Genomic DNA, 21,879 nt, shown 5'->3' on the forward strand with positions numbered 1-21,879 from the left:
AGAAGGAGTTTTTCACTCGGGCATGTCCCAGCACTATTGGAAACTGAGGCAGAAGGATCCCAAATTTGAGCCCAGAATGACAAACTTAGCAAGACTCCATCTCAAATAAAAATAAAAAAGAGCTCGGGCTACACCCCAGTGTGAAGGACCAGTGTTTAGTCCCCAGTACTGGAAAAGAAACAAGGAAAGAAGAAAGAAAGAGAGGAAGGGAGGAAAAGGGCAAAGAAGAGAGTTAGAGAGGAAGGAAGGAAGGATGGATGGATGGAAGGGAGGAAGGGAGGAAGGAAGGAGAGAAGGTATGAAGGATGGAAAACAAGTTTTGCTTCCTCTTTTTTGCTTGGGTGTCCTAAGGCAATGAAGTGCACTCTCAAAGGGGCTCAAGAATGGCCACATTTTTTGTTCCAATAATGTATGAAACATTGTGGGGATACGGAGAGAAAAGTATTGGGGTTACCATAAAGTGGCTTCTACCCAGAAGAGTAACAAATCAAGTTCATAACATGTACCCGAGGGACAGGGAAGCTCTTTGGTGTTCCACCTGCAGATCCAAATCTCAGAGCCTCACCCTGGGTGTGATCATGACACAGGTCAGTTGAGTGATATTTTTAAGACATACATGACGTGTGCTCTTCAAACATGTCCAGGTTATCAAAGATAGGACAAAAATGCAGCTGTCACGGAGGAGGAGGAGGAGAGATGACAGTTCACGAAATATGGCCTCTTGGCTGGGCTCTGGAAATAGACAGAGGGTGCCTTGGGAAACTCAAACCAAACTCAATCCCCTGCTCGGAGCTAAAGGTTTGTAAGTTGTGTTAATCTGTTAGAAAAATCAACGTTCGGTTATGTTGGCTTTTCTCTATTGTTCTTCTCTGGTCTAATTTATCTCAGCTCAAATCTTCATTCTTTCATTCCCCTTTCTAGCTATGGGGTCTGGGGATTTAGCTCAGTGGTACTGAGCCTGCCTTGCAAGCTCAAGGTCCTTAGTTTGATCGTGGGTACAGAAAACAAAGAAACAAAGAAACAAACAAACAAACAACAAAGAGAGACTCTTTCTAGCTTTGGGTTTCCTTTGCTGTTCCTTTTTGTTCTTTTGTTTGTTTGGTTTTTTTTTTTTTGGTACCGGGGATCGAACTCGGGACCTTGCGCTTTCGAGGCAGGCACCAGAACCGCTGAGCTAAATCCCCGGCCCGAGTCCCTGACCTTGTTGTCCATAGAGGTTCCAGGTAGTGGCTGTGGGTGCGTGGCAGAAGAAAAAATAAAACTCCTGGCCACCCATTGCGGGAGGGAGCAGCTTCCTGGTAGCTTGTCCCTTTTTGTGGTTGAGACAGGGTCTCCCTACGCAGTTCAGACTGGCCTTGAGCTCACTATGTAGCAGCCCAGGCTGGCCTCGAACTGGCAGAGATCCTCCTGCCTCAGCCTCCTGAGTGCTGGGATTACAGGTGTGCACCTCCACGCCTGGCTGCCCATCAGTTTTTTTGGAACTTCCCCAGAATGGCGGTTCCTGCTTCATGCACATGCGGAGTCTCCATCCACCAGGAGCTCTGTGGGCTGCTTCCCCATTTTATAAAGTCCTATGCCTATGTCTTGCTTGATTTACAAGTCTCTTATTTCAGACTGCTTTGGGCATTAGAACGTATGTCCCTCCGTTCCAATTACCTGTGTTTTTAGATGATTTTCTCTGTGTAACTCCAGCGTGGCTCCTCCTCTATTCAGCTATGCTAAATCTCTGAGTTCACGTTAAGTTTTAAATAACGATGTGAGTCTGCATTTTCATGACTTTCTTGTTTTCTCCTTTCTCATGTTTTGGTTGATGGGACATAGATACTTTTGTCTAAAACTTCATGTCTTGTAGCTTACATCTGGATAATGAGGGACAGCTATATTATCTTTTTTATAGTTTTGTAATTAGTGTAAGACTCAAGTTCACTTACATATTCCCTCAGTCTCTCATTTCCCTCAGTGTGTGGATCATGTGGAGAAGCTTTGTTTGAGGGTAAGCGTCTTGATTGCTTTGGCTGCTCTGGTTTGTGCCTGGAATGTCTTCATCAGGTCCAGGTATTGAAGGCTTGGTCCCTAGCCCCGGGTGCTTGGAAGAGATGGATGATCTCTTAGAAGGTGGAGCCTGGAGGCAGGAAATGAGGTTGTTGGGGGATGCCCTGCAAGGGGCTATAGTGCCCAGCCCCTCCTTTGGTTCTCTTTTGGGTTCTGAGCCACAAGGTGAGAAGCCTCCCCTGCCATGCACTCCCAGCAGGGCTTGGCCACAGGCCCCAAAGCCACGGGGCTGACCGACCACGGGCAGAGACCTGCAAAGTTATGAACCCAAATCAACTTACCCCCTTCGTTGCTATTTTGTGTATTTTGCCCCACTAATGGAAAGCTGATTAATCCGTGGGCATCGGATAGGACACTTGCCCCCCTCTGATTTAGTGCTTTCCCATCCTGATTCCTACCCATCATCAGACTCCTCCAACCCACACCCTCCTTAAAGAGGTAGGAGCCTCTTGTCTAGGGACAGCGAGAGAATTCCTCCCATCTGCACTGTCACTTATCTTTCCCCAGGGAAAGACAGGACACTCGAGGCCCAACCCCTCTTTCTGTCATGCTTCCAGGGTAGCACTGAAGGGCTTATTCTTACTTTCAGTTTGGCTTCCTGTCCTAGTTGGCCATTTAGTTATGTGAGCGTGTGACCCTTGGTGCTGGGCTTTTTATACTTCTAGCTTGCAGCTGCTCATGTTTCAAATATAACTTTAAAATATATTTTTTGAAATGCTATCTTTCTCCCTCAAAGTCTCAGAGATGTAACCTGGTGCTTTGGTGAGGACCAGTGGGTAGGTCTAGGGGAACCTCGAATGTTGCAGGGAAAGTAATGGCAGGGATTGGTGGTCAGCACCCGTCGTATAGCTCTGGGGAGAAAGTGCCCCTTAGGAACCTGGCCAGCAGGGAAAGGTGGATAACACCTCAGGAGCAATTATCAAGCCAGGGCACACCCCTGTGTAACCACAGCTACTTGGGAGGCTGACCTGGGAGCATTGTGAGTCCAAGGCCAGCTTTGACAACATAGCAAGATCCTGTCTGCAAACAAAAGAACAACAACAAAGGAAATAACCGCCACAGGTCGTCATTGCTTAGCCATCTCACCAGGAGCAAGAAGAACAGCTCCAAAGACACTGGGCCTGCTGACACAGGACCGTAATCCTAGCGCTGTGGGAGACCGAGGCAGGAAGATCACACCTTTGAGGCCAATCTCAGCAGCTCAGTGACTTAGTGAGACCCTGCTTCAAAATAAAAAGAGCTGCGGATGTGGCTCAGATTGAAGAGTACAATGTGACAGTGTGACAATTACATGGGGAAGCTTAAAGTGTAAGGTATGCTAAAATCTGTACAATATTCTCCTCATGGCACTTGTTTTGTCCCTGATGATAAGGACGTTGACTTTCCTTGAGAGTGTCTTTCACACTGGCATTTTATCTTCTCTTTGTAAGAAACAGCACAAGGTCAAGGTGATCTTTATTGCACTGGGTAATTTTCAAGTCTTTACCTTAAATAATGAACATGCCAAAATAGTGCATTTTAAATAGCTTTTAGTCCCCCCGTGTGGAACTTCCCATACTAATTGGTGAGTTGGGTTTCGTGGAGAAAAGAATTGGAGGAGCAGCTGGGGATGTAACCTGGACAAAATCCATGGGTAAAGGAGGGGGAGTTGTAGAAAGGAATGGGAGTAGCTTGAGAGGAGAGTCTCCACCAGCTTTGAGACCATAACTGAAGGGAGACAAGCTTTGGAGTTCTAATTGCATCATGAAGCCTCAAGGTGCCAGTTGAGATGGTTTAAACTAATAGGTACGGTCTTCTAACTTAGTTCTAAGAAAAAAATGCTTGGGTAGTTTGAAAATAAAGCCATTGTAAGTCTGACTTACGCTTAGTGTACTGTGTCCATTGGTTAAGTGTGCAAGAGAACTGGCCATAATGTTTGAACCCAGCCAGCTAGAGCCTCACAGACAGTTTATCCGGACTGCCTTGGCATTTGAGAGACCCACTCTGCTCTTTATTAATCTTATGAGAGCAAAGGAGAATTCTGAGTTCTGTTTATCTTTGCTCTTAAAGACGTTCAAAGAGGGAGAAAAAAGTAAAAGAGCCAGGTCATTTCCAGATGTGTGTAAACAATCCAACCAATGTCCTCAGTGGAATCAGCAAGATGACCTCTCCTTATACCAGACAAGACCAGTGAGAAAGATCAATCTTGTGTAGCCCTACCAGGGCGGTGATGGCTGTAATTTTGGCAGTCAAGTCAAAAGTGAAACCTAAATAAAGTCATGGGGCTTCTACGAAAAAGAAGCTAAACCCGGGAGAGCTCAGTGCAACTTTGGACCTGGAGGGCACAGAGGCTTTAGGTGGTTACCGGGCTGGGCTCCATGACAGCGCCTTCTCAAGGGGTTGGCTTCAGATTCCACTGTTGACAATGCATTGTGTCAAACTCAATTACACAGACCCTGCAGGAAAATTAGATTAGTTGGGAATGACCAAGGGAGTATAATCTGGGCTGGGTGTGTTACGAAAGATAGTGGCACCTGTAGAGGTTAGGGAAGAAGCAAATTTCTTTCTGCTACTAGGGATCAAACCCAGAGACACTACCACTGCACTACACGATCATCCTTTTTAATATTAGAAATGATCCACCAAAGCGCTCGGGCGGAATGTGTTTTGCGGTGCACACCTGGAATCCCAGCCCTTGAGAGGCAGAGGAAAGGAAAAACACCATGAGTTTGAGGCCACCGTGAACTACAGAGTGAGACCATCTCAAACCAACGAAAACATTGGGCTAGGGATTCAGCTAAGTGGCACCTGTGGCAGCCTTGGAAGCACAAGGTGCTGAGTTCGATCCCCCCCTACCACAAAAACCAAAACAGCTTTACCAGGCATGGTGGTGTATGCCTGTAATCCCAGCACTCCAGAGGCTGAAGCAAGAGGATGGCCAGAGTTTAAGGCCAGCCTGGACTACATAGTGAGACCCTGTCCCAGAAAAGAAAAACCAAAAACCAAAATCAAACAAACAAGTGTATTACCCAGGCAGACCCTGAAAGTGCCGTCTTCCTGCCTCAGCTTCCCAAATAGCTGGGATCACAGCTGTGCACAACCGTGCTCAGCGAAGACAAAGGAAAATAGCTTTTCACATCACACAGTAGGCATGGGATTGAAGCACTTCAAGAAAAAAGTCAAGGCAGGAAAATAGCTCCCTCAGAAATGTTTACTAGATTTCTCTCACCTTTTCAACAAGTGCTGCCTCTAGCTTTGAGTCAGGTATCAAACACTTCATGACCACCCAACTCCTGTCCTACTGTAACATATTATAACACTCAAAATCAGACACCAATTTACACTTTGGCAGCAATTTCAACAGTCATACACACAACTTGTTTATTGAAACTGAGATGCCTGAGACCCTACCATGAAACAATGGAGCCAAATAATACCGAAAGGTCAAAAGGACTTCTTGGCGCTGTCCTAGAGTGAAATTCATTAGGTCCACAGGCTCCTTTCAGGGGCTGGTGATGATTTCTGGGCAAGAGCGACTGTTACTGGGGAGAGGTCTTCATAGGAGCTCCTCATATGGGATGCGTTGGTCCACCAGAATCCTTGGTCTGAGTGTGTTCACAGGCCAATGCCCAGGCGGGCCTTCCAGTGTCTCTGCAACAGTTCTGGTCTCTGGCATACCAAGTGTGACGCGACACCCCTCTCCCTCCCTCATTACCTCCCACCTCTCCTTTTCTTGGCATCCACTGTGGGCATTCACAGCTGCCATGATACAGTCTTGACTGCTGTTCAGAGCCAAATCTCAGCCTCACAGCACATGGAAAGCATCACCCAACAGAGGGGAATGACAGGAGAGTGCTTCTGCATCTAGGGCATTGTAGATGGCTCAGTTACCCTGGAGAACACACACAGGTCTTTCTCGGGGGCTTCAGAAGAGATGGAAACTTCCAAGAAAGCACTGACAAACATCCAGCATCTCTCATGTATCGGTGCAGTGGCAGGTACAACACAAGAGCAAAGGCTCGGGGGGAATTTCGTATCAGTGCACGGTTCCTCAGAGACGGCTGGGCTCCAGTCCTAGGCGAAATGCTCTGTGGACTCTCTGATGCTGTGTCAGGTGATCAGATCTGGCGAAACTCTTGGAGCAGGCCTCACACTTGTAGGGCCGCTCCCCGGTGTGCCTTCTCATGTGTCGCTTGAGCTCATCCGAGCGGCTGAATCTCCACTCGCATCCCTGCTCGTTGCATGCATAGGGCTTCTCTCCTGGGAGCCAGAGACAAACAGATGCTTGTGAGGCTGGGGTGGAGGCTGAGGCAGGCAGCTTACAAAGAACCAGGGAAAGGCTAACAAAGGAAATGCACAGCTGTGGCTGGGGCATGGATCGGGCTTGCCCATGCTCCTACTGCAGATCACAGATGTCCCGGATGTTGAACTGGGAGAGGGAGAGACAGATGCAAAGAGACTGGAAGACAGAGAAGGGGAAGAGCTGAAGAATGGGATGAACAGAAAGAAAAAGAGGCAACCTGAAGGACAGAGAGAGAGACAGAGACAGAGAGAGAGAGAGAGAGAGGGGAGAGAGAGAGAGAGAGAGAGAGAGAGAGAGAGAGAGAGAGAGAGGAAGGAAGGAAGGAAATGGAAGGAAGGGGAAGGAAAAAGAACTAGAGATATATCTCAGTGCTAGTGCCTTTGCCCATCATATGGGCAGACCTAGATTCATCCCCCAGCCACACTGGAGGTGGCAACAATGTGCATTGATCTCAAAGCTTTGTAAACACAGCCATGTGTAGCCACTAGCCCCTCCCCGGGACCTGGCCCCCCTCACTCACCACTGTGTGTGCGCTGGTGGACCCGGAGGTAAGAAGACCTTGTGTAAGATTTCCCACAGTCCTGGTGTGGGCACACGTAGGATTTCCACCTGTCTGCCTTCTTCGGGAATGCAGAGCGCTTAGTCTGTAAGTTGCAATGCTTTGGTGGGAGTTGCTCCAGGATCACAGGGGAAACTGTCCAGGCTGGGAGTCCTGGGCGTGGCACCGCTAAGAGCTGATAGCCCCCACTGATGATCTGCTCATTGCTCCGGGTCATCTTCTGGCCCCCATTGAGGCTCTGATCATTAGACGTGTTTGTCATCTGCTTCAGGTAGAGGCTCTGGCTCTGGTCACCGAGAGAGGTTGCCATGGGACCCCAGTAAACAATCTGATGAAGCCCTGAGGCTGTCACCTGGCCCCCAGAGAGGGTTTGGTGGTCCTTGTGGGGATTCACCTGACTGCCACACAGTGTTGTCATCTGGATGTCCTTGAGAGTCTTCTGGCCACTTGTGTCCTGCACCTGGCTACCTGCATCACAGCCAGTCATCTTGTTTGCAGTGACATTCGCCCTCTGGCAGTCAGTGGTGCCCATGGCCTGGGTCTTCTGGTAGGCTGCTGTGAGATTGACCTGTTCGCAGGGCGTCACTTGCTGGTTGCGCTCAAAAATCTCAACGAGGTCCTGAAGGATCGCATCCAGGTCTTCCTCGGGGGCTCCTGCTGAATTCTGGGTGAGGACCTTCCCGGGGACAGAACAGGATGCAGAAGTCATTCCCGTGGGCATGGAGGCTAGCATCACTTGGCTCTGGCTTGAGCCCTGCTGGCTGCCTTCAGCAGAAGCAGTGGCAGCCATGCTGAGCTGTGGCTCGGGCCAGGGCTGGCCTTGCCCGTGCTCATTGTATGGATCAGAGAAGACCTGAAGGAAGTCCTCAATTTCCTCAATGGTCTCAACGGCGGGGTTCATCTCTCTGCTATTGCCGCAAGACTGCAGTGGGTCTTCTTTCGTGGGATCCTACAAGGAAAACAACAAGGTCAAAGTTTGGTCCCAGCTCACATCCTAAAGCCACACACCCTTCTTCTCCATCCCACTCATGCTCTTCTCCTCCGCCCACGCTCATCTCCTGTGTAAAAGCCTGCCACGCCTCTCCACTGGACCAGTGCACCTGCCACACATACTGTCACTGCAGAAGCAGTGGCGGCCATGCCGAGCTGTGGCTCGGGCCATGGCTGGGATTGCCTGTGCTCCTTGTATGGATCAGAGAAGACCTGAAGCAAGTCATCATTTTCTCTGGGCATATACCCTGGAGAACTGAAAATAGCATTTGGATAGTTATTTAAACATCCACATTCATAATGCGGTAGCTAAAACATGACAGTTACCCAAGTGCCTTTCACCAGGGGAAAGGATAAGTGAATGGATAAACGGGATACACAAACAATGGCCTAATATCTGGCCTTAAATGAAAGGGAATGCTGACATAGGCCACAATGGGGAAGACCTCTAGGACATTATGCTTAGCAAGGGAACCTAGTCCTGCTTAGATAAGGTCCTTCAGAGGAAGTCAGTTCACGGAGAGAGATGGGGCAGATAGCTACTCAGAGTCCAAAATTTCTAGTTTCTCAGAGGAGGACCTAGAAATCTGGGTGTGAACCTCAGAAAGCAGGGACTTCTGTGAAAGATTACTAATTTCTACTCTGTGTGTTCAAGTTCTGTCTTGGTCCCTAATGCTTTAGGCCCTAAGGAAAGGAGAGGGCTCTAACTCAGCTTAAGAGATTTTGAAAATAGTCTCACCTGAGGACACAATTATATGAAATCACTAATACTATTTTGTATTTATTTTTTTAAGTGTTTTGAGACAGTGTCTCACTGTGGAATCCAAGTTTAAACCTGGAGATACTCCTGACTCAGCACCCCAAATGCTAGAATCACAGGCTTGCCAGGCCTGGCAGCTGATGCTATATTTACCTGAAACCTCCCAGGTCCCTCTGACTCATCAACCCGTAGTTTCTATTGGTTGGAGTTCCCCACTCACGAATGAGGCTTGCAGATGGCCAACATGAGGCTAAGGCCTGAAACGTGAGCAGACCAGCCAGGCTACTGCTCTGGCCCTGAGGGGCCTTCAGGGTCCTGCCAAGAGGACAAGTCCCACCACTGTGTCCCGTGCAAGGAAGGCCTGGCAGGCGCTCAGTAAACGTCCCTCAGGAAGGAACCATCTCTGCCTCATCTCTCTGCATGGGCCAACTCCCTTGCTGGAATTTCCCATCCTCCCACCCTGAAGTTTGTGCTCTGCCGGCCAAGGACACGGAGCCCTTGGCCAGGACTTTGAAAGTTCAAACTCACCAGAGTGGGGTCCCAGGACTTAGCTCAGCCAGGTCTCTGCCCAAGTAAGATGGCGACCGTGGACAGCTGCACTCCCAAAGAAGAGACTCACAGAGCCCTGAGCTCAGCACGGAGGCCGTAGGTAGCTCTGAGCTTCAGGAGAATGCCAGGGCTTTTACTGGGCCTGGCCTGGCCTGCTGTGTACAGGGTTCAAGATGCCTGCTTTCTGTTGGCCATGACTTCTGGGGGCGGAGCCACCTCAATTCAGGAGTTGATCTCCGCCTATCAGGAACTTAGCTGTCTGGAGTTACCTTCGGATGATGCCTGTGACGACATTTCCTATGTTTCCTTAGGCAGAGTGGCTCTGACTCGGGGAATAATCGTGCCTACGTGAAGGGCTATGTAGTCTTATCTTTCTTTTGAGGTTCCTGACCTCTTATTGAATGAGATTTTCCCCAGTCCCCTGCATCCTGTCTCCATTTGTCTTAGTTACTTTTCTCGTTGCTGAGACAAAATACCCAACATGCAAAGGTAGAAGGGAAAAGGTTTATTTAGTCCACAGTTTGTAGAGGCATCAGTCCACAATCAGGTGCTTCCAAGGCAGGGTGGCACATGGCATAGGAGCAACAGTTCATGGCAGACGAAGGTAGCAAAAGGACAAGGGACCTTAGCAGTGTCTTTCTCCTCCTTTAATCTTATCCGGAAGGCTGGGATTAGGGCGGTGCCAAAACAATCAGTGGATTAAGTCTGAGTAGTCACACACCCTTAATCCCAGCATCACACACTCCAGGTTCAGCCACCGCTGAAGAAGCCCTTTGATCCCATGAGGCTTTTGGGGGGCATGGGGGCCATCTAGACATAAACCATTGCACCGTTCATCCCATACGACCTTAAGATTTACAAGGACCATGCATTCACGTTGGTCACATTAAATCTGTAGTTCCATCCAAAGTATGTATAAACATTTTAATTTTGTGACAGGGTCGCACTAAATTGCCCACATCAGGTTTCGACTTACTACACTCCTGCCTCAGACTACAAAGTGCTGGATTCCAGGCACGTGCCACCACACTCAGCTTGCTAAGCACCGAAGTCCTAAGCTAACCATAAACCTGTCGTCTTTTTTGTTGTTGTTGTTGTGGCTGAGACACAATACCCAACACCCAAAACTCAAAGTTAAAGGAGGAAATGTTTATTGAGCTGAGTTTGTAGAGCTGGCTACAAGGCAGGGTGGTGTGGCAGACAGGAATTGCAGAAGAGAGACCGGTCATGGCAGGCAGAAGGTAGCAAAGAAAGCAAGGGAGGACCACAGATCTTTTTGTCTCTTATATCTTATCAAGGCTACTAAGGGTGGGTAACACTTACCCCTTGATAATAGCACCCTTCATATCAGCATTGCACCATGAAGCCATCTCAGCATTACACCCTCTAGATCTAGCTACCTCTAAACCAAGCCCCACCTGTGACCACATGAGGCTTTGAAGGCACATCTACATACCTACAAATGTTTTGACTCAAAAAAGAGACAATTTGAAATAAATCATCCCTTAAGTTTATTGTGTGGCGTGACTATATAAATACGTGTAATAATACTGACCAGGTTTTCTCCTGCAAACTTCTCCTGATACTAACTTTCTTTTGGATCCTGCTCTCCCTTGCACCCTCTTTTTGCCTGTGCTGTGGCCCAGCTGGTCACTTAAATTGTCAAGGTTTCTTCCTTACCTAATGGTAATCCCTCTATCTCAGGAGGCTGAGAAGAGAGGAGCACCTGAGCTCAGGTGATCAAGCCCAGCCAGGGTCACTTAATGAACCCTGTCTCCTTGGCAAAGAAAAAAAAAGAAGGAGTTTTTCACTCGGGCATGTCCCAGCACTATTGGAAACTGAGGCAGAAGGATCCCAAATTTGAGCCCAGAATGACAAACTTAGCAAGACTCCATCTCAAATAAAAATAAAAAAGAGCTCGGGCTACACCCCAGTGTGAAGGACCAGTGTTTAGTCCCCAGTACTGGAAAAGAAACAAGGAAAGAAGAAAGAAAGAGAGGAAGGGAGGAAAAGGGCAAAGAAGAGAGTTAGAGAGGAAGGAAGGAAGGATGGATGGATGGAAGGGAGGAAGGGAGGAAGGAAGGAGAGAAGGTATGAAGGATGGAAAACAAGTTTTGCTTCCTCTTTTTTGCTTGGGTGTCCTAAGGCAATGAAGTGCACTCTCAAAGGGGCTCAAGAATGGCCACATTTTTTGTTCCAATAATGTATGAAACATTGTGGGGATACGGAGAGAAAAGTATTGGGGTTACCATAAAGTGGCTTCTACCCAGAAGAGTAACAAATCAAGTTCATAACATGTACCCGAGGGACAGGGAAGCTCTTTGGTGTTCCACCTGCAGATCCAAATCTCAGAGCCTCACCCTGGGTGTGATCATGACACAGGTCAGTTGAGTGATATTTTTAAGACATACATGACGTGTGCTCTTCAAACATGTCCAGGTTATCAAAGATAGGACAAAAATGCAGCTGTCACGGAGGAGGAGGAGGAGAGATGACAGTTCACGAAATATGGCCTCTTGGCTGGGCTCTGGAAATAGACAGAGGGTGCCTTGGGAAACTCAAACCAAACTCAATCCCCTGCTCGGAGCTAAAGGTTTGTAAGTTGTGTTAATCTGTTAGAAAAATCAACGTTCGGTTATGTTGGCTTTTCTCTATTGTTCTTCTCTGGTCTAATTTATCTCAGCTCAAATCTTCATTCTTTCATTCCCCTTTCTAGCTATGGGGTCTGGGGATTTAGCTCAGTGGTACTGAGCCTGCCTTGCAAGCTCAAGGTCCTTAGTTTGATCGTGGGTACAGAAAACAAAGAAACAAAGAAACAAACAAACAAACAACAAAGAGAGACTCTTTCTAGCTTTGGGTTTCCTTTGCTGTTCCTTTTTGTTCTTTTGTTTGTTTGGTTTTTTTTTTTTTGGTACCGGGGATCGAACTCGGGACCTTGCGCTTTCGAGGCAGGCACCAGAACCGCTGAGCTAAATCCCCGGCCCGAGTCCCTGACCTTGTTGTCCATAGAGGTTCCAGGTAGTGGCTGTGGGTGCGTGGCAGAAGAAAAAATAAAACTCCTGGCCACCCATTGCGGGAGGGAGCAGCTTCCTGGTAGCTTGTCCCTTTTTGTGGTTGAGACAGGGTCTCCCTACGCAGTTCAGACTGGCCTTGAGCTCACTATGTAGCAGCCCAGGCTGGCCTCGAACTGGCAGAGATCCTCCTGCCTCAGCCTCCTGAGTGCTGGGATTACAGGTGTGCACCTCCACGCCTGGCTGCCCATCAGTTTTTTTGGAACTTCCCCAGAATGGCGGTTCCTGCTTCATGCACATGCGGAGTCTCCATCCACCAGGAGCTCTGTGGGCTGCTTCCCCATTTTATAAAGTCCTATGCCTATGTCTTGCTTGATTTACAAGTCTCTTATTTCAGACTGCTTTGGGCATTAGAACGTATGTCCCTCCGTTCCAATTACCTGTGTTTTTAGATGATTTTCTCTGTGTAACTCCAGCGTGGCTCCTCCTCTATTCAGCTATGCTAAATCTCTGAGTTCACGTTAAGTTTTAAATAACGATGTGAGTCTGCATTTTCATGACTTTCTTGTTTTCTCCTTTCTCATGTTTTGGTTGATGGGACATAGATACTTTTGTCTAAAACTTCATGTCTTGTAGCTTACATCTGGATAATGAGGGACAGCTATATTATCTTTTTTATAGTTTTGTAATTAGTGTAAGACTCAAGTTCACTTACATATTCCCTCAGTCTCTCATTTCCCTCAGTGTGTGGATCATGTGGAGAAGCTTTGTTTGAGGGTAAGCGTCTTGATTGCTTTGGCTGCTCTGGTTTGTGCCTGGAATGTCTTCATCAGGTCCAGGTATTGAAGGCTTGGTCCCTAGCCCCGGGTGCTTGGAAGAGATGGATGATCTCTTAGAAGGTGGAGCCTGGAGGCAGGAAATGAGGTTGTTGGGGGATGCCCTGCAAGGGGCTATAGTGCCCAGCCCCTCCTTTGGTTCTCTTTTGGGTTCTGAGCCACAAGGTGAGAAGCCTCCCCTGCCATGCACTCCCAGCAGGGCTTGGCCACAGGCCCCAAAGCCACGGGGCTGACCGACCACGGGCAGAGACCTGCAAAGTTATGAACCCAAATCAACTTACCCCCTTCGTTGCTATTTTGTGTATTTTGCCCCACTAATGGAAAGCTGATTAATCCGTGGGCATCGGATAGGACACTTGCCCCCCTCTGATTTAGTGCTTTCCCATCCTGATTCCTACCCATCATCAGACTCCTCCAACCCACACCCTCCTTAAAGAGGTAGGAGCCTCTTGTCTAGGGACAGCGAGAGAATTCCTCCCATCTGCACTGTCACTTATCTTTCCCCAGGGAAAGACAGGACACTCGAGGCCCAACCCCTCTTTCTGTCATGCTTCCAGGGTAGCACTGAAGGGCTTATTCTTACTTTCAGTTTGGCTTCCTGTCCTAGTTGGCCATTTAGTTATGTGAGCGTGTGACCCTTGGTGCTGGGCTTTTTATACTTCTAGCTTGCAGCTGCTCATGTTTCAAATATAACTTTAAAATATATTTTTTGAAATGCTATCTTTCTCCCTCAAAGTCTCAGAGATGTAACCTGGTGCTTTGGTGAGGACCAGTGGGTAGGTCTAGGGGAACCTCGAATGTTGCAGGGAAAGTAATGGCAGGGATTGGTGGTCAGCACCCGTCGTATAGCTCTGGGGAGAAAGTGCCCCTTAGGAACCTGGCCAGCAGGGAAAGGTGGATAACACCTCAGGAGCAATTATCAAGCCAGGGCACACCCCTGTGTAACCACAGCTACTTGGGAGGCTGACCTGGGAGCATTGTGAGTCCAAGGCCAGCTTTGACAACATAGCAAGATCCTGTCTGCAAACAAAAGAACAACAACAAAGGAAATAACCGCCACAGGTCGTCATTGCTTAGCCATCTCACCAGGAGCAAGAAGAACAGCTCCAAAGACACTGGGCCTGCTGACACAGGACCGTAATCCTAGCGCTGTGGGAGACCGAGGCAGGAAGATCACACCTTTGAGGCCAATCTCAGCAGCTCAGTGACTTAGTGAGACCCTGCTTCAAAATAAAAAGAGCTGCGGATGTGGCTCAGATTGAAGAGTACAATGTGACAGTGTGACAATTACATGGGGAAGCTTAAAGTGTAAGGTATGCTAAAATCTGTACAATATTCTCCTCATGGCACTTGTTTTGTCCCTGATGATAAGGACGTTGACTTTCCTTGAGAGTGTCTTTCACACTGGCATTTTATCTTCTCTTTGTAAGAAACAGCACAAGGTCAAGGTGATCTTTATTGCACTGGGTAATTTTCAAGTCTTTACCTTAAATAATGAACATGCCAAAATAGTGCATTTTAAATAGCTTTTAGTCCCCCCGTGTGGAACTTCCCATACTAATTGGTGAGTTGGGTTTCGTGGAGAAAAGAATTGGAGGAGCAGCTGGGGATGTAACCTGGACAAAATCCATGGGTAAAGGAGGGGGAGTTGTAGAAAGGAATGGGAGTAGCTTGAGAGGAGAGTCTCCACCAGCTTTGAGACCATAACTGAAGGGAGACAAGCTTTGGAGTTCTAATTGCATCATGAAGCCTCAAGGTGCCAGTTGAGATGGTTTAAACTAATAGGTACGGTCTTCTAACTTAGTTCTAAGAAAAAAATGCTTGGGTAGTTTGAAAATAAAGCCATTGTAAGTCTGACTTACGCTTAGTGTACTGTGTCCATTGGTTAAGTGTGCAAGAGAACTGGCCATAATGTTTGAACCCAGCCAGCTAGAGCCTCACAGACAGTTTATCCGGACTGCCTTGGCATTTGAGAGACCCACTCTGCTCTTTATTAATCTTATGAGAGCAAAGGAGAATTCTGAGTTCTGTTTATCTTTGCTCTTAAAGACGTTCAAAGAGGGAGAAAAAAGTAAAAGAGCCAGGTCATTTCCAGATGTGTGTAAACAATCCAACCAATGTCCTCAGTGGAATCAGCAAGATGACCTCTCCTTATACCAGACAAGACCAGTGAGAAAGATCAATCTTGTGTAGCCCTACCAGGGCGGTGATGGCTGTAATTTTGGCAGTCAAGTCAAAAGTGAAACCTAAATAAAGTCATGGGGCTTCTACGAAAAAGAAGCTAAACCCGGGAGAGCTCAGTGCAACTTTGGACCTGGAGGGCACAGAGGCTTTAGGTGGTTACCGGGCTGGGCTCCATGACAGCGCCTTCTCAAGGGGTTGGCTTCAGATTCCACTGTTGACAATGCATTGTGTCAAACTCAATTACACAGACCCTGCAGGAAAATTAGATTAGTTGGGAATGACCAAGGGAGTATAATCTGGGCTGGGTGTGTTACGAAAGATAGTGGCACCTGTAGAGGTTAGGGAAGAAGCAAATTTCTTTCTGCTACTAGGGATCAAACCCAGAGACACTACCACTGCACTACACGATCATCCTTTTTAATATTAGAAATGATCCACCAAAGCGCTCGGGCGGAATGTGTTTTGCGGTGCACACCTGGAATCCCAGCCCTTGAGAGGCAGAGGAAAGGAAAAACACCATGAGTTTGAGGCCACCGTGAACTACAGAGTGAGACCATCTCAAACCAACGAAAACATTGGGCTAGGGATTCAGCTAAGTGGCACCTGTGGCAGCCTTGGAAGCACAAGGTGCTGAGTTCGATCCCCCCCTACCAAAAAAACCAAAACAGCTTTACCAGGCATGGTGGTGTATGCCTGTAATCCCAGCACTCCAGAGGCTGAAGCAAGAGGATGGCCAGAGTTTAAGGCCAGCCTGGACTACATAGTGAGACCCTGTCCCAGAAAAGAAAAACCAAAAACCAAAATCAAACAAACAAGTGTATTACCCAGGCAGACCCTGAAAGTGCCGTCTTCCTGCCTCAGCTTCCCAAATAGCTGGGATCACAGCTGTGCACAACCGTGCTCAGCGAAGACAAAGGAAAATAGCTTTTCACATCACACAGTAGGCATGGGATTGAAGCACTTCAAGAAAAAAGTCAAGGCAGGAAAATAGCTCCATCAGAAATGTTTACTAGATTTCTCTCACCTTTTCAACAAGTGCTGCCTCTAGCTTTGAGTCAGGTATCAAACACTTCATGACCACCCAACTCCTGTCCTACTGTAACATATTATAACACTCAAAATCAGACACCAATTTACACTTTGGCAGCAATTTCAACAGTCATACACACAACTTGTTTATTGAAACTGAGATGCCTGAGACCCTACCATGAAACAATGGAGCCAAATAATACCGAAAGGTCAAAAGGACTTCTTGGCGCTGTCCTAGAGTGAAATTCATTAGGTCCACAGGCTCCTTTCAGGGGCTGGTGATGATTTCTGGGCAAGAGCGACTGTTACTGGGGAGAGGTCTTCATAGGAGCTCCTCATATGGGATGCGTTGGTCCACCAGAATCCTTGGTCTGAGTGTGTTCACAGGCCAATGCCCAGGCGGGCCTTCCAGTGTCTCTGCAACAGTTCTGGTCTCTGGCATACCAAGTGTGACGCGACACCCCTCTCCCTCCCTCATTACCTCCCACCTCTCCTTTTCTTGGCATCCACTGTGGGCATTCACAGCTGCCATGATACAGTCTTGACTGCTGTTCAGAGCCAAATCTCAGCCTCACAGCACATGGAAAGCATCACCCAACAGAGGGGAATGACAGGAGAGTGCTTCTGCATCTAGGGCATTGTAGATGGCTCAGTTACCCTGGAGAACACACACAGGTCTTTCTCGGGGGCTTCAGAAGAGATGGAAACTTCCAAGAAAGCACTGACAAACATCCAGCATCTCTCATGTATCGGTGCAGTGGCAGGTACAACACAAGAGCAAAGGCTCGGGGGGAATTTCGTATCAGTGCACGGTTCCTCAGAGACGGCTGGGCTCCAGTCCTAGGCGAAATGCTCTGTGGACTCTCTGATGCTGTGTCAGGTGATCAGATCTGGCGAAACTCTTGGAGCAGGCCTCACACTTGTAGGGCCGCTCCCCGGTGTGCCTTCTCATGTGTCGCTTGAGCTCATCCGAGCGGCTGAATCTCCACTCGCATCCCTGCTCGTTGCATGCATAGGGCTTCTCTCCTGGGAGCCAGAGACAAACAGATGCTTGTGAGGCTGGGGTGGAGGCTGAGGCAGGCAGCTTACAAAGAACCAGGGAAAGGCTAACAAAGGAAATGCACAGCTGTGGCTGGGGCATGGATCGGGCTTGCCCATGCTCCTACTGCAGATCACAGATGTCCCGGATGTTGAACTGGGAGAGGGAGAGACAGATGCAAAGAGACTGGAAGACAGAGAAGGGGAAGAGCTGAAGAATGGGATGAACAGAAAGAAAAAGAGGCAACCTGAAGGACAGAGAGAGAGACAGAGACAGAGAGAGAGAGAGAGAGAGGGGAGAGAGAGAGAGAGAGAGAGAGAGAGAGAGAGAGAGAGAGAGAGAGAGAGAGAGAGAGGAAGGAAGGAAGGAAATGGCAGGAAGGGGAAGGAAAAAGAACTAGAGATATATCTCAGTGCTAGTGCCTTTGCCCATCATATGGGCAGACCTAGATTCATCCCCCAGCCACACTGGAGGTGGCAACAATGTGCATTGATCTCAAAGCTTTGTAAACACAGCCATGTGTAGCCACTAGCCCCTCCCCGGGACCTGGCCCCCCTCACTCACCACTGTGTGTGCGCTGGTGGACCCGGAGGTAAGAAGACCTTGTGTAAGATTTCCCACAGTCCTGGTGTGGGCACACGTAGGATTTCCACCTGTCTGCCTTCTTCGGGAATGCAGAGCGCTTAGTCTGTAAGTTGCAATGCTTTGGTGGGAGTTGCTCCAGGATCACAGGGGAAACTGTCCAGGCTGGGAGTCCTGGGCGTGGCACCGCTAAGAGCTGATAGCCCCCACTGATGATCTGCTCATTGCTCCGGGTCATCTTCTGGCCCCCATTGAGGCTCTGATCATTAGACGTGTTTGTCATCTGCTTCAGGTAGAGGCTCTGGCTCTGGTCACCGAGAGAGGTTGCCATGGGACCCCAGTAAACAATCTGATGAAGCCCTGAGGCTGTCACCTGGCCCCCAGAGAGGGTTTGGTGGTCCTTGTGGGGATTCACCTGACTGCCACACAGTGTTGTCATCTGGATGTCCTTGAGAGTCTTCTGGCCACTTGTGTCCTGCACCTGGCTACCTGCATCACAGCCAGTCATCTTGTTTGCAGTGACATTCGCCCTCTGGCAGTCAGTGGTGCCCATGGCCTGGGTCTTCTGGTAGGCTGCTGTGAGATTGACCTGTTCGCAGGGCGTCACTTGCTGGTTGCGCTCAAAAATCTCAACGAGGTCCTGAAGGATCGCATCCAGGTCTTCCTCGGGGGCTCCTGCTGAATTCTGGGTGAGGACCTTCCCGGGGACAGAACAGGATGCAGAAGTCATTCCCGTGGGCATGGAGGCTAGCATCACTTGGCTCTGGCTTGAGCCCTGCTGGCTGCCTTCAGCAGAAGCAGTGGCAGCCATGCTGAGCTGTGGCTCGGGCCAGGGCTGGCCTTGCCCGTGCTCATTGTATGGATCAGAGAAGACCTGAAGGAAGTCCTCAATTTCCTCAATGGTCTCAACGGCGGGGTTCATCTCTCTGCTATTGCCGCAAGACTGCAGTGGGTCTTCTTTCGTGGGATCCTACAAGGAAAACAACAAGGTCAAAGTTTGGTCCCAGCTCACATCCTAAAGCCACACACCCTTCTTCTCCATCCCACTCATGCTCTTCTCCTCCGCCCACGCTCATCTCCTGTGTAAAAGCCTGCCACGCCTCTCCACTGGACCAGTGCACCTGCCACACATACTGTCACTGCAGAAGCAGTGGCGGCCATGCCGAGCTGTGGCTCGGGCCATGGCTGGGATTGCCTGTGCTCCTTGTATGGATCAGAGAAGACCTGAAGCAAGTCATCATTTTCTCTGGGCATATACCCTGGAGAACTGAAAATAGCATTTGGATAGTTATTTAAACATCCACATTCATAATGCGGTAGCTAAAACATGACAGTTACCCAAGTGCCTTTCACCAGGGGAAAGGATAAGTGAATGGATAAACGGGATACACAAACAATGGCCTAATATCTGGCCTTAAATGAAAGGGAATGCTGACATAGGCCACAATGGGGAAGACCTCTAGGACATTATGCTTAGCAAGGGAACCTAGTCCTGCTTAGATAAGGTCCTTCAGAGGAAGTCAGTTCACGGAGAGAGATGGGGCAGATAGCTACTCAGAGTCCAAAATTTCTAGTTTCTCAGAGGAGGACCTAGAAATCTGGGTGTGAACCTCAGAAAGCAGGGACTTCTGTGAAAGATTACTAATTTCTACTCTGTGTGTTCAAGTTCTGTCTTGGTCCCTAATGCTTTAGGCCCTAAGGAAAGGAGAGGGCTCTAACTCAGCTTAAGAGATTTTGAAAATAGTCTCACCTGAGGACACAATTATATGAAATCACTAATACTATTTTGTATTTATTTTTTTAAGTGTTTTGAGACAGTGTCTCACTGTGGAATCCAAGTTTAAACCTGGAGATACTCCTGACTCAGCACCCCAAATGCTAGAATCACAGGCTTGCCAGGCCTGGCAGCTGATGCTATATTTACCTGAAACCTCCCAGGTCCCTCTGACTCATCAACCCGTAGTTTCTATTGGTTGGAGTTCCCCACTCACGAATGAGGCTTGCAGATGGCCAACATGAGGCTAAGGCCTGAAACGTGAGCAGACCAGCCAGGCTACTGCTCTGGCCCTGAGGGGCCTTCAGGGTCCTGCCAAGAGGACAAGTCCCACCACTGTGTCCCGTGCAAGGAAGGCCTGGCAGGCGCTCAGTAAACGTCCCTCAGGAAGGAACCATCTCTGCCTCATCTCTCTGCATGGGCCAACTCCCTTGCTGGAATTTCCCATCCTCCCACCCTGAAGTTTGTGCTCTGCCGGCCAAGGACACGGAGCCCTTGGCCAGGACTTTGAAAGTTCAAACTCACCAGAGTGGGGTCCCAGGACTTAGCTCAGCCAGGTCTCTGCCCAAGTAAGATGGCGACCGTGGACAGCTGCACTCCCAAAGAAGAGACTCACAGAGCCCTGAGCTCAGCACGGAGGCCGTAGGTAGCTCTGAGCTTCAGGAGAATGCCAGGGCTTTTACTGGGCCTGGCCTGGCCTGCTGTGTACAGGGTTCAAGATGCCTGCTTTCTGTTGGCCATGACTTCTGGGGGCGGAGCCACCTCAATTCAGGAGTTGATCTCCGCCTATCAGGAACTTAGCTGTCTGGAGTTACCTTCGGATGATGCCTGTGACGACATTTCCTATGTTTCCTTAGGCAGAGTGGCTCTGACTCGGGGAATAATCGTGCCTACGTGAAGGGCTATGTAGTCTTATCTTTCTTTTGAGGTTCCTGACCTCTTATTGAATGAGATTTTCCCCAGTCCCCTGCATCCTGTCTCCATTTGTCTTAGTTACTTTTCTCGTTGCTGAGACAAAATACCCAACATGCAAAGGTAGAAGGGAAAAGGTTTATTTAGTCCACAGTTTGTAGAGGCATCAGTCCACAATCAGGTGCTTCCAAGGCAGGGTGGCACATGGCATAGGAGCAACAGTTCATGGCAGACGAAGGTAGCAAAAGGACAAGGGACCTTAGCAGTGTCTTTCTCCTCCTTTAATCTTATCCGGAAGGCTGGGATTAGGGCGGTGCCAAAACAATCAGTGGATTAAGTCTGAGTAGTCACACACCCTTAATCCCAGCATCACACACTCCAGGTTCAGCCACCGCTGAAGAAGCCCTTTGATCCCATGAGGCTTTTGGGGGGCATGGGGGCCATCTAGACATAAACCATTGCACCGTTCATCCCATACGACCTTAAGATTTACAAGGACCATGCATTCACGTTGGTCACATTAAATCTGTAGTTCCATCCAAAGTATGTATAAACATTTTAATTTTGTGACAGGGTCGCACTAAATTGCCCACATCAGGTTTCGACTTACTACACTCCTGCCTCAGACTACAAAGTGCTGGATTCCAGGCACGTGCCACCACACTCAGCTTGCTAAGCACCGAAGTCCTAAGCTAACCATAAACCTGTCGTCTTTTTTGTTGTTGTTGTTGTGGCTGAGACACAATACCCAACACCCAAAACTCAAAGTTAAAGGAGGAAATGTTTATTGAGCTGAGTTTGTAGAGCTGGCTACAAGGCAGGGTGGTGTGGCAGACAGGAATTGCAGAAGAGAGACCGGTCATGGCAGGCAGAAGGTAGCAAAGAAAGCAAGGGAGGACCACAGATCTTTTTGTCTCTTATATCTTATCAAGGCTACTAAGGGTGGGTAACACTTACCCCTTGATAATAGCACCCTTCATATCAGCATTGCACCATGAAGCCATCTCAGCATTACACCCTCTAGATCTAGCTACCTCTAAACCAAGCCCCACCTGTGACCACATGAGGCTTTGAAGGCACATCTACATACCTACAAATGTTTTGACTCAAAAAAGAGACAATTTGAAATAAATCATCCCTTAAGTTTATTGTGTGGCGTGACTATATAAATACGTGTAATAATACTGACCAGGTTTTCTCCTGCAAACTTCTCCTGATACTAACTTTCTTTTGGATCCTGCTCTCCCTTGCACCCTCTTTTTGCCTGTGCTGTGGCCCAGCTGGTCACTTAAATTGTCAAGGTTTCTTCCTTACCTAATG

The 21,879-nt window shown here is 48.5% G+C and overlaps 2 protein-coding genes across 2 annotated transcripts; both read right to left on the reverse strand.

The window, feature by feature from the left end:
- Nucleotides 1–4,999: 4,999 nt before the first annotated feature.
- Nucleotides 5,000–10,211, reverse strand: LOC147827166 (uncharacterized). Its single transcript, XM_087215133.1, has 2 exons — nucleotides 6,855–10,211; nucleotides 5,000–6,291 (listed from the first exon to the last, which is right to left on the reverse strand). The coding sequence occupies exons 1-2, from the start codon at nucleotides 7,792–7,794 to the stop codon at nucleotides 6,083–6,085; spliced, it is 1,149 nt and encodes a 382-aa protein (XP_087071259.1). The 5' UTR covers nucleotides 7,795–10,211; the 3' UTR covers nucleotides 5,000–6,082.
- Nucleotides 10,212–15,375: 5,164 nt separating this feature from the next.
- On the reverse strand, nucleotides 15,376–21,212 carry LOC147827167 (uncharacterized). Its single transcript, XM_087215132.1, has 2 exons — nucleotides 17,856–21,212; nucleotides 15,376–17,278 (listed from the first exon to the last, which is right to left on the reverse strand). Exons 1-2 carry the CDS (start codon nucleotides 18,793–18,795, stop codon nucleotides 17,070–17,072), a joined length of 1,149 nt encoding a protein of 382 aa, XP_087071258.1. The 5' UTR covers nucleotides 18,796–21,212; the 3' UTR covers nucleotides 15,376–17,069.
- Nucleotides 21,213–21,879: the final 667 nt, after the last annotated feature.

Source organism: Heterocephalus glaber, unplaced genomic scaffold, assembly GCF_053883595.1.
Source record: "Heterocephalus glaber isolate CG9 unplaced genomic scaffold, H.glaber_assembly_v1.0 deba00001452, whole genome shotgun sequence".
NCBI lineage: Eukaryota > Metazoa > Chordata > Mammalia > Rodentia > Bathyergidae > Heterocephalus > Heterocephalus glaber.

Coding starts and splice junctions, on each gene's coding strand:
- LOC147827167 (XM_087215132.1), bottom strand. CDS start 18,795: ATGAACCCCGCCGTTGAGACCATTGAGGAAATTGAGGACTTCCTTCAG. Junction 17,279..17,855: donor CCACCAGCGCACACACAGTG/GTGAGTGAGGGG, acceptor TCTGGCTCCCAG/GAGAGAAGCCCTATGCATGC.
- LOC147827166 (XM_087215133.1), bottom strand. CDS start 7,794: ATGAACCCCGCCGTTGAGACCATTGAGGAAATTGAGGACTTCCTTCAG. Junction 6,292..6,854: donor CCACCAGCGCACACACAGTG/GTGAGTGAGGGG, acceptor TCTGGCTCCCAG/GAGAGAAGCCCTATGCATGC.